This window comes from Megalopta genalis, chromosome 4, assembly GCF_051020955.1.
Source record: "Megalopta genalis isolate 19385.01 chromosome 4, iyMegGena1_principal, whole genome shotgun sequence".
NCBI lineage: Eukaryota > Metazoa > Arthropoda > Insecta > Hymenoptera > Halictidae > Megalopta > Megalopta genalis.
Genome location: NC_135016.1, coordinates 14,774,096 through 14,786,756, shown reverse-complemented (window position 1 = coordinate 14,786,756; position 12,661 = coordinate 14,774,096). Strand labels below are relative to the sequence as shown.

General features: G+C 40.0%; 1 protein-coding gene across 1 annotated transcript; it reads left to right on the top strand.

Annotated features, from left to right (window-relative positions):
- Positions 1–1,467: 1,467 nt before the first annotated feature.
- On the top strand, positions 1,468–2,052 carry LOC143259342 (uncharacterized). The gene has a single exon (XM_076521012.1). The coding sequence runs from the start codon at positions 1,468–1,470 to the stop codon at positions 2,050–2,052; it is 585 nt and encodes a 194-aa protein (XP_076377127.1).
- Positions 2,053–12,661: the final 10,609 nt, after the last annotated feature.

The following is a 12,661-nucleotide window of genomic DNA, read 5'->3' as shown; positions in this document are numbered from 1 at the left end:
AAAAAAGCAATTACATGATTATAAGTTATAGTATTTATTTACGAATAAATTTCATGATTTTAAAATGTGTGTGCGTGTGTTGTAGAAGAAGAAAGTAATATTAGTATAAGTAAAAGTGATTTTTTCGTACTTTTTGTATCAGGGTTAATTAAAATAAATTTAGTGTTTTTAATTATCTCGAAAGTAAAAGAGTTAATTTAATATTTCTGTTATGTATCATAATAATTATTAATACTGAATTGATGAGTTTATGTTGGAAGAAAATCCTAACTTTGGCATTGTTAGTTGATACATTTTTTATTGGAATCTTTTTTTTTCTTTTCTTTTTTACGGACATTATTATTTCATACTTTTAAATATATTTATTCATTTATCCTACATGAAATTGAATTGGTTAGTGTTGAAATTTTAGCCTCGGACAAAAATTCATCTATAGTTTACTTAGGACTGAGATTCGAAAATATCGGTTTACATTTCGCCGGTTCCGTCAGCGGGCAACGACGGTGATGTAAACTGTATATAGTAGATACCGCGATACATCATCACCGGTACCATTAGATATACATCGTACCCTGACTCTTTGGGGGCTGCAGTAATCTGGTCTGTCCCGAGGCCCGCGATTCTCTAAAGGAAAAACAAACTGATCTGTGGAAAACCACGCGACAGTCCTCGGCCACTTACCCGGCAATATATATATATATATTTTTTTGCGATCCAGGAAACCAAACACTATTGGGGCCTCGAGTGCCTGGTCGTGTGTATATCGTCAGTCGAAGGCGCGACACAATCGCCGCTCGCACTCAACATAATTTACGACAAACGCACAACTGTTTCTTTCTCTTAGTACGACATTGGCAGTATGCATCGTTAGCCCGTCGACCGGATTTATGGCCATAAAAAACGAATTACGGTTTTCCCCAATTCATGCGACTGTCCACCGTGGGCCCTATCGGCAGACCAGACCACCCGCGGGCCACGTGAAAATATTGGAAATGCGGTCTAATTATCATAATACAAAATATTTAATTTTATTGATTAAAACTACTGAAAATTTAAATATTCTAATTTTAAAAGTCCAATTTTAAATTAGTATTACATTAAATTTATCCAGTCAAGTTAAATTATATTACAACAAAGTAATAAAATTGTTATGAAATACAAATAATTTAATTTTACTGATTAATATTAATAAAAATTTAAATCTTCGCGTTTCACATTGTATACGTGACGCTGGGACCCCCAAACAGTCAGGGCACGATGTATATCTAATGGTACCGGTGATGATGTATCGCGGTATCTACTATATACAGTTTACATCACCGTCGTTGCACGCTGACGGAACCGGCGAATTGCGGACCCTTTTATATCAAGGAACGGCGCTTCCGCAATCGCACCAAATTAAAAATTTACGTTGCCGTATTCATATGTCTGGCTACCAAGGCCGTTCATCTGGAGGTTGCGAGCGATATGACGACCGAAGCGTTTATCGCGGCATTAAAACGTCCCATCGCGCGTCGAGGCATATGTCGCAACATTTATTCCGATAACGGCTCTAATTTCGTGGGAGCTAACAATGAATTACGGGAACTCCAAGAAATCTTGAAAAAGGACGATAGGTTAGAAAATTTCCTCGCGGGCAAGGGAATTACATGGCACTTCATGCCTGCCCTTTCACCACACTTCGGCGGGATATGGGAAGCCGCGGTAAAATCGTTTAAACACCATGTCAAGCGAGTCGTTGGGGATGAAATGTTCACATTCGAGCAATTCAATACATTCATAACTGAGGTCGAAGCGATTTTGAATTCTCGCCCTTTAACTCCCCTATCCTCAGATCCTCACGATCCGTTAGCCTTAACACCTGGTCACTTCTTGATTGGCAATCCGTTGACGAGCTTGCCGGAAGCCGGTCTTACTTCAACGCCCACGAACCGGCTGTCGAGGTGGCAGCACATCCAAAAGGTCAAGCAAGACTTTTGGACCACCTTAACGTACGACAAAGGTGAAGCCAGGGCTCCCATGACATCCGAGAAGGCACCATCGTCGTTCTGAAAGACGACAATCTTCCACCGTTCCAGTGGCACCTGGGTCGCATCGAGAAGATTCATCCAGGAGAGGACAACGTCATCCGGGCCGTTTCCGTTCGAACATCTACCGGTGTTTACAGGCGCAATGTGAAACAGTTAGCGCCGTTACCAGTCAAGGACACCCACTAGAGACAGTCGCTATTCTTAAGTAAATTTAAGATAGTTTTAATCGAACAATAGTGCATTGAGCGATTTGTCGCTCAACGGAGGGAGCATGTTCCGTCACGTAGGACCTCCCGCAGACCTCTCTCGCGTGAAGGTTTATGGCACGGACAAGCGTGGGTCATCTGAGGAGACGGAGACCTTTTTTTGCAGCTGTCGAACATCTGGGCAGTGTCTCCGTCTTTTCTAATGATCGCGACACATCGTAAATCCGAAAGGCCCGGAAAAAATCCCGCAATAACACTTGAGATTTTTGAACACGTCTTGGGAAAGTTAGTCCCAACCGCCGCGGGGATGACATCTCAAGGCCCAGAGGACCTCCCCGACCACGCAATTACGTGTCGCACCCCTCTTCAAGACAAGGCCCGTGCAGGACGGTACGAGAGGGTGGTGACAAAACGTTGAAGGACGCTGATTGAGAAATCATAATTTTCGAGAAAACCAATCAGTGCATCCTGGCATGGAAGTGGAGATTCCTTCAGGAATCTCAAGTGGGGAAAAATGTATAAAAAACGCGAGCAGTCGAGGCGCGTTATTATTATTATTATAGTCACATTCACAAACATATATTCTCGATCCGGAGTCTCACTCGTGCGTTTCAAACAGTCTCAATCATTCGGAGACTCACTCGTCTCATTCGGAGACTCATTCGAAGAAGACAGCACATTGAAGTACTAAAAAAAATGGCATTAATTTATTTGACATTAATTTATTGCTATTTAGGACCAAAAACAATTAATAAATTGCATGCCACTATATTCGGAAAACTTTCCTCTATCTTTCGAGACTGATTAGAACTTTCTAGCGTTTGTACTTTTCATGCAATACCTAATTTTTGTCGAAAATTTTGGGCTTTTACAAAAGTTCGTTTATTTAAAAAACTGAGGGTGATGGAGCAATTTGGTTTTCGGATTCTTGCTCAGGGAGTGAAGCTCTACAAGAATTTCATAGTTGCTATAGGAACCCAGAAAAAAAGTTTGATTCTGTCGGACAGTGCAGTTTTTCGTAAATATCGAGAGATATAGAGCTCGAATCGAAAATTCACAACCGAAGTCGCCGAGATAAGGCATGTACAAAGGCAGTGGAGTGTATTTTCAGTTGATTACTTAGTTAATTAAGACACACGGTTGGTGGATCTGAATTGTGTCGGAAACACAACCTCGAGCTTCTGACATTCTTCACTACTAGCGCCACAGTTCTCCAACCAAAAAGATGGACCACAAACGAGCTTGCCGGTGACTATAGTTACTTACAGTCGATAATACAGATCGACAAATTACATAGTTTTATACTTCCATTCAAAATATTTTGAATGAAAAGACGACTAAACATGGTTGCCACATTTCATTCCTCGCCGCAATGTTGCCATGTCGTCAAAATCGTTTCACAAACTGATTCCTGCTTCATGAGCCAACAGACAACGAACGGACAGATACTAACCAGACACCAATGCGTAAAGATAGTCAATAGTCTCACCATCAACTCAATTCATTCTAAGCCAAGTACAGTTAGTCACCCTAGCGTTAGAAATTGTTATGTTATGTTAAAATATAATGTTCTTGATATCAGCCAGTGTTAAAACCATTTTTCATCAACCTACCACCCGTATCACTCGAAAGAGTCATACGGAATCGCGCAGACTCGGTGTCATACACGATTGAATCGGAGACTTACGACCTCCGTAGATCTAACAGTTCACTGTTCGATCTCACCGGGAAAACGTGAAAAAACACAATTAAACTTATATTCTAACTTATTGCTAATAAATGAACTCGTTGCTAACAGACTACTAAGGCATTTTACGGTTAATATTCAGTATTCAGATGTTTCAGTTTGTCATTTACGCATCTTATTTCGCAACTATACGAAGACTTTTGTGACACGATATTTGTATCATACAGGGTGTTCCAAAATTATTTTAACAGCCGAAAATGAGGGGTAGCTGAGGTCATTTGAAGTAACTTTTTCCTTCGCGGAAATGCAATCCGCGGCTTTGTTTACGAGTTATTCACGAAAAACATTGACCAATGAGAGGTGAAGGCGCGAATTACAACGTGGTCGATCGATCGAGTGAAACGTGCTTCGATCGTGGAGCGCGATAGAAGATGGGGGGGGGGGGCTCCGTGCTGCGTTCGAAACAATGAACAAGTCACGGTGCGTGAACTTCCGAATTTTATTTAACTACATTACAGTGATAATTTTAAGTGTAGAGGCACACGGTCGGCGACCGTAATAACCATAAAACTGTCCGCTTGCAGATGTCAAGGGTTCGACAGAGAGAAAACGTCCTTGACGTTCGCAAGAACCGGAAATTCATTTGTCTCTTTATTTTTTATCACTGCCATATGTACTGCAGGCCTAGTCGCGGAGAAACGGCCGAACGGCCAGCGCGCCCCTGCAGCGAGAGTTCGACGATGGCTGCCTCCTCCGCCAAACTAAACGGGGGAAAAGAAGACAGCGAGTCTCCCAAAAAGGCAAATAATAAATAACAGAGGCAAGATACTGCGAACCTCTTCTCGTCTAAACATTTTCGCCGAGCCTCTTCACGTTTAACTATTCCACGGTGCTTCATCCTGTAACCATCCGCACGCGCGTCATTTATATACATCTCCGAATAAAGTCCAGTGCAATTTCACTCTGTGTCCTTCCGTTGTACCCCGAACACAAACACGCGTTACAATCGGTGACAACCCGACGTGGTTGCAACGAGGGACAAGTCAGTCACAGTGAATCATCCGTCCTAAGTTTAAACAACTCCCGACATCGATGCGTTCCATCCTCGCCACGCAAATGGACTCGCCGCTGGACAAGATGGCGGAACTGGCAGATAAAGTCAAAGAGCTCAACCCGTTGAGACAATGCTCGGCTGTGGCATCATCCGATAACAAATTCGACGCCCTATGCGAGCAAATGGCTCGCCTAACACAACAAGTAGCAGAGCAGGCGTCTGCTGGTATCATCGAAAATACGGAGACCGCTCCATACGATGCACGACACCCTGCATACACGTCAGCCAGCAGGGAAACGATACCGATCGGCCCTAGACGAGGCGAGGAGCGTCGATCCGAAAACAAGCCGTCTCTTCATGACCGATAGGGACACAAAGGTACTGTGGCGGCGACAAGCCGGCGCCACGTCACCTCCATGTGTTTAGTTTTAAGACGAAAGAATGTTTGGACGAATGGACCGGACTGCATGCTGTGCGATAGCGTCGAGCGGATATTTGAACGATTGGTTTGAGTGTCGCGTAGAATGAATGCGTTTAGTCAGTTTAGAGTGAAAGCGAACCGTGAGAATAAGAAAGAACGATCTGGATGGGATGCATCGGTGAGCGAATGAGTGAGTTCGGTAAGAACCTCGGTTGGGAGCAGTACGCGGGCGTCGCGAGTTTGTACCAACGTCAGTTGTGAATAAAATTAGTCTGATTGTAACCGGGTTCGATATTCTCCTTCCGTCGCCGATCCTACCACCTCAGTACAGTACCTTATCGATCCGGCGCCGACATTTGCGTATACCCGCGATCCCTAATAAAAGGACGACCGACGAAAAGTAACTACACCCTGTACGCAGCAAACGAGTCAACCATCTCGACGTATGGTGACATCGTCCTGCACCTAAACTTCGGGTTGCGTCGCGTCCTAACATGGAAATTTGTAATCGCGGACATTTCGAAACCTATAATCGGTGCTGACTTCTTAAAGAACTTCGGCTTGCTAGTAGATATTAAGAATAAGCGGCTCACAGATAATAATACAAACGTTACGGCACGCAGAACATTAGGGACCGCCGATATAGAATCAATTAAAACGGTTGTCGGCGATTCACCCTACATCAAACTCCTAACCGCCTTCGTGGAAATAACTCGCCCGCCACAGACAAATAAAATAGCAAAACATAGCATTACACACCACATACAGACTACGGACGGACCACTGATTTTCGCGAAACCGAGGAGACTCGCCCCCGACAGGTTAAAAAGCGCCAGACAGAAATTTCAACACATTTTATCAGAAGGAGTGATTCGGCCATCCAAAAGTCCATGGGCCTCACCTCTTCACTTAGCCCAGAAAAAGGACAATGGATGGCGACCCTGCGGCGACTATCGCGCACTAAATACGCGCACAATCCCGGACCGTTACCCGTTGCCTCATATTGAAGATTTTTCCCAAGCCTTGCACGGAAAAACAATTTTTTCAAAATTAGACCTAGTTAAAGCATACCACCAAATTCCAATTGAACCCGCAGACATAGAGAAAACGGCAATTACAACTCCATTCGGTCTTTTTGAATACGTTAGGATGCCGTTCGGACTACGAAATTCGGCTCAAACATTTCAGAAATTTATCAACGAAGTTTTACGCGATTTAGAATTCTGTTATGCATACCTAGACGACATATTAATAGCATCCAGGAACGAAACCGAACACTTAGAACATATTAAACAAATTTTTACACGCCTACAAGAATACGGAGTTGTAATTAATCCGGCTAAATGCACATTCGGCAAAGATACGATAGATTTTTTGGGATACACGGTAAATTGCAAAGAGACGACACTGAACCCAGACAAAGTAGAGGCAATCCGTAGTTTCCCCAAGCCCACAAACGTACGCGAGTTGAGACGATTCTTAGGAATGGTCAACGTCTACCGCCGATTCATTCAAGGTGCAGCAAGATTGCAGGCTCCGTTGGCCGACCTGTTGAAAGGTGCACCTACACGTGGAAATCCGCAGGTAAACTGGACACAAGACGCCGATATTGCCTTTGCACAGGTAAAGGAGGCACTAGCGCAAGCTACCCTCTTGACAACGCAACGCGATGTCAACAGATCAGGTTTCGCCTTTATGACTGGAGAATATCAGAACTATGAAAGTGATAAATTAATGTTTCTTTTGGATTCTGGAGCCTCTGATCATGTGATTAATCGAGACAATGTATTCACAAGTGTAATTGACTTATATCCACCAATAAAAATTATGGTAGCTAAGAATGGAGTTTACAACACCGCAACCAAGAGCGGGACCATCCACTTGACGAGCGATACGGGTTTTCCAATTGTACTCAAAGATGTCCTGTACTGTCCAGATATACCATGCAATTTACTCTCAGTGACAAAAATGCAGAAGGCAGGAATGACTATCACCTTCGACGCAAAAGGAGTACAGATAAGTAAAGATGGTAAAATTCTAATGAAGGGTAAATCCACAAATAATTTCACTGTAATTAAATTTGAATTAGCAAAAGGTGTCAATGTTAGTAACTCTCAAGTATATAATAGTAATCGAAATAATTATGATTTGTGGCATAAGCGATTAGGTCATATGAGTAAAACAAAATTCTTAGAGTTGAAAAATAAACATATGGTTAAAGATACGAGTCATCTCGAAAAAGTAATACCAAGCGACGATTTATGTGAGGCTTGTATAAACGGTAAACAAGCACGGTTACCATTTGAAAAATCAAAGAACAAAATTCATGTAACAAAGCCCTTGTTCATAGTTCACACAGACGTATGCGGTCCAATCACTCCCACGACAATTAACAATAAAAATTATTATGTATCATTTATAGATGAATTTACGCATTAAACAGTAACTTATTTAATTACACATAAATCTGAAGTTTTCGGTGTTTTCAGAGACTATGTCGCAAAGAGTGAAGCTCATTTTAATTTAAAAGTCGTAAATTTATATTGTGATAACGGTAGAGAATATTTATCAAAAGAGATGAAAGAATATTGCGTTAAGAGAGGTATCAGTTATCACTTGACTGTACCATACACTCCTCAGTTAAATGGCGTTGCAGAGCGAATGAATAGAACAATAACAGAAAGGGCGCGTGCGATGGTAAACTGTGCAGGTTTAGAAAAAGAATTTTGGGGAGAAGCTGTATTAACTGCTACGTATTTAATTAATTTGACTCCAACAAAGGCTTTGAAAATTGATAAGACTCCATTTGAGATGTGGCATAGTAAAAAACCTAAATTAAAATATTTAAAAATGTTCGGATCGACAGTGTACGTACATAATAAGACAAGAAAGCGTAAATTTGATGAAAAATCCTCGAAACCGATTTTAGTTGGATTTGAACCCAACGGATATAAAGTTTGGGATGTTGAAAATGAAAAATTTATGACAGTAAGAGATGTCATAGTTGACGAAATAAATTATTTAAAATCTCGACCAGTTTTGAAAGAGGGTAATGAAAAAGGAACCTCTATAAACAAAGATACAGTATTAGAATCAGCTGAATTTAAGATGAGGAAATCTGGTAATGATAAACCAGATGGTTTAAATGATTTGAAATCTGATAATGGTAAATCAGATAGGTTAAAGAAATTTGGTAATGATAAACCAAATAGTTTAAATGATTTGAAATCTGATAATGGTAAATCAGATAGGTTAAAGAAATTTGGTAATGATAAACCAAATAGTTTAAATGATTTGCAATCTGATGATGATGAATTAACTGAGGTTTTAAAAAAAATAAATAAATCAGATGGTATTAGCGGTAGTAAATCTGTAGATAAAGCAGATGGAAATGGTCCAAGTCGAGAAAATACAGTTAAAAAGGATACGAAAATTAGAAGAAGTGAGAGAATAAAACAACGCAATCCTACATCGTATTACGAACTCATGTGCGCTCAGTCAGTTGTTTATAAAATACCCACTTCGTTTGAAGAAATAAAAACTCGTGATGACAGAGCTCAATGGGAGCAAGCGATTCAAGACGAACTAAATTCTTTAATTACAAATAACACGTGGACACTAGTACCAATGCCAAAAGATAAAAATATTGTTGACTGTAAATGGGTATTCACGACTAAAACCAATGAATTTGGAAATCCACAAAAATATAAAGCACGTCTAGTTGCTCGAGGTTTCAGTCAACAGTATATGGTTGATTACGATGAAACATTTGCGCCTGTTGCTAGAATTTCAAGTTTTCGATTTATTGTAGCTTTTGCAAATCAACATGATTTATTAATTTACCATATGGATGTCAAAACGGCATTCCTAAATGGTACACTAAAAGAAGAAATTTACATGAGGGTCCCAGAGGATGTAAATAGTAATGGTAATCAGGTTTGCAAATTAAACAAAACCCTATACGGTTTGAAACAGGCGGCTAGACGTTGGTTTGAGACATTTGAAAAGACTTTATTAGACTTAGGATTTAAAAATTCTGCAGGCGATCGTTGTATTTATATTTTAGATAGAGGAAGTATTTGGAAAAATTTTTATGTAGTTTTATATGTCGATGATCTTGTAGTTGCAACTGCAGATATTCAAATAATGCGTAGTTTTAAAGATTATTTGATGAACAAATTTCGAATGACAGATTTAGATGAAATTAGATTATTCTTAGCAATTAGAGTTACTAGAAATAATGGAAAATTGACATTAGATCAAAGCGCATACATAAAGACTGTACTTGATAAGTTTAATATGAGTGATTGTAAGCAAATCAGTGCACCACTTCCAATTAAATTAAACTATGAACTTTTAAATTCTGATGAAAAATGTGATGCACCTTGTAGAAGTTTAATAGGATGTTTAATGTATATCATGTTATGCACTAGACCGGATTTAAGTGCAGCGGTAAATATTTTGAGTCGTTATGCAAACAAAAATAACAAAGAACTTTGGGACAATTTGAAAATGATACTTCGGTATCTGAAAGGGTCATCTGATATTAAATTGACATATGTTAATGTTGGGATTATGGAATGAAAATGAATATGATTCTAATACTTTGCTTAAGAGGACTTTATTTTATTCCTTTATTGAGAGAAGGTATATGGGCGAATCCGATCGAGCGATCAAACTCTACTGAGAGTCCGGTAAGAAGAAACGCTTCTTTTATACTCTTTTTGGGTTCGTCGTGTCCACCAATCAGAGACGTTTTATTTGTCGCGTCTTACATTGTATACGTGACGGTTAGGGCACGAAGTACATCAAAAGGTACCGGCGATGATGTCTCGCGGCATCTAATATATATAGATTACGTCACCGTCGCTGCCCGCTGACGGAGTCGGCGAAATGTAAAACGATATCTTAACTGAAGATATCTTACTAAGTAAACTATAGATTAATTTTTGTTCGAGGCTAAAATTTCAACAGTTAAAAATGATTATAAAGACTTTTTGAGTGGATACGTTGACTCCGATTGGGGAGGTGTTAGTGGTACAAATCGAAGAAGTACTACAGGTTATGTATTTAAGTTGTATGAAAAATGTACGATCTGTTGGAACACAAAGAAACAATCATCGGTAGCTAGTTCCACAGCAGCAGCCGAATATATGGCTCTGTATGAGGGTGTAAAAGAAGCACTTTGGTTAAAGTCATTAGCAACAAGTATTAATATAATTATATCGGATCCAATTGTGATTTACGAGGATAATACTGGTTGTATGTGCATTGCGAATAATCCTACAAGTCATAAGCGATCGAAACATATAGATGTTAAGTATCATTTTTCACGAGAACAAATTGAAGAAAAAGTAATAATATTGAATTTCATTCCCACAGAAAATCAAATTGCAGATATACTGACAAAGCCACTGTCAGGCCAGAAATTCCTGGAGTTCAGAGTCGGATTGGGCCTGGAGTGACTCCATTGATATATATATATTTCTACAAAAAAAGGGTTTAATAAAAAAAAAAAGAAAAAAAAAATAATAATAATAATTACTTTGTCTTATTAATACTGTATGTACTTGATATGGTCTGATTGGGTTTTCTGGGTTTTTCCCAATTCATTGCAACAAATGTTGGACCATTTGTATTTGCCCCAGAAGTAGAGTCAGTGCGAGGAAGGTCAGTCGAAAATTTAGTTGATAAGATGAACTATAAATATATTACTGATAATTAATGTTAAATTTAGATTTTACACAGTTAATACACATTCATTGAAAGCAGAGTCGATTCATTTTTGAGGAGGCGTATTGGATTATTTTCTCTCTTTTGAATACACAGAAGTTTTTCCTTCTAGCATATAAGTTACAAAAACGAATCGACGCCGAGAGTCTCGCCAGAGTACCATTAGATAATCAATGATTTCATATGTATATAGAACAGAGTGCTCTTTGTCTTTAGGTGACGTTTTTGGTTTCGTCTTTGTGAATAGTCTTCAGTCTCCTGGAGCAATCAGGAGAGTAAAGACGGTCCTTCCTCGTACATCAAATAATAAACTAAAAGGGATAAGTTTAATTCACTGCGTTTTACTTTTATTTATCTACCCATTTCCAATAGTCTCTTTATTTTTTATCACTGCCATATGTACTTCAGGTCTAGTCGCGGAGAAAGTCGCCGGCCGCATACCACTACCCGGCCGAACGGCCAGCGCGCCCCTACAGCGAGGGATCGACGATGGATCCCCGCCAAACTAAACGGGGGAAAAGAAGACAGCGAGTCTCCCAAAAAGGCAAATAATAAATAACAGAGGCAAGAAACTGCGAACCTCTTCTCGTCTAAACATTTCGCACGCGCGTCATTTATATACATCTCCGAATAAAGTCCAGTGCAATTTCACTCTGTGTCCTTCCGTTGTACCCCGAACACAAACACGCGTTACATAAGAAAAACGCTATTTATTCTTATTTCAGAATGTCTGAAGAATATTTACTAATTTTTCGAATCCGAAATAACAAGTAATTTAACCATGACGGCCGTTTTAATTTTCTAGCGTACATGACACCTCGTATGTAACATATGAAATTTCTAAGCAAGGTGTACAGTGAAGATTAACAAAGTATGTAAATAATATTTCAATTTAAATAATTCCGTGTCCGAACACAGTTCAATGAATGATTCGCAAAGCTAATTTCATAAATAATAATCGTGTTAAAGGACGTAAGGGATACGTTTGTTAGAGAAATATGAAGAATATTATCAATTAGAATCTCACCCATTTAGTTGTAAATCCACTTCATGCACGGATATATGTGCAGGAGGATTGTGCATTGACCTAGCACAATGTGTGATGAACTGCACAGCTGATCTGCATTCGACGGCGACGAACAGAAGGATGTCTCCGGGCAGGCATTTCAACGTTTACTTTCACTGCATTATCACTAAACACTTGAGGGGATTGTGTATTCCGAATGTCCCGTACACGGAAAGATGACTCCCACGGACGTCCAACCTCGTGTCCTCAATTATAATAATATGGACTTATATACGAACTTATAATTTAACCGATACTCGACGTGACCGCACTGTCCCGAGCGAACTGTCCCGAGCGAACTGTTCTGACCGAACTGCTCGAACTGACTCGCGGCAGCCAACTTTTGCCGCTTATATTCGTCCGGCGGAAACATCGTCTTCCTTTGTCCAAGGTGACGGTTACTCCTAAGGGTTTCCTCGGCCGCGCTAAACGCGCGGCCAGGTAGCCCTCTAGCGGTAGGCGGC

What these genes read in the sequence shown, in the direction of transcription:
- LOC143259342 (XM_076521012.1), top strand. Translation starts at nt 1,468, where the DNA reads ATGACGACCGAAGCGTTTATCGCGGCATTAAAACGTCCCATCGCGCGT.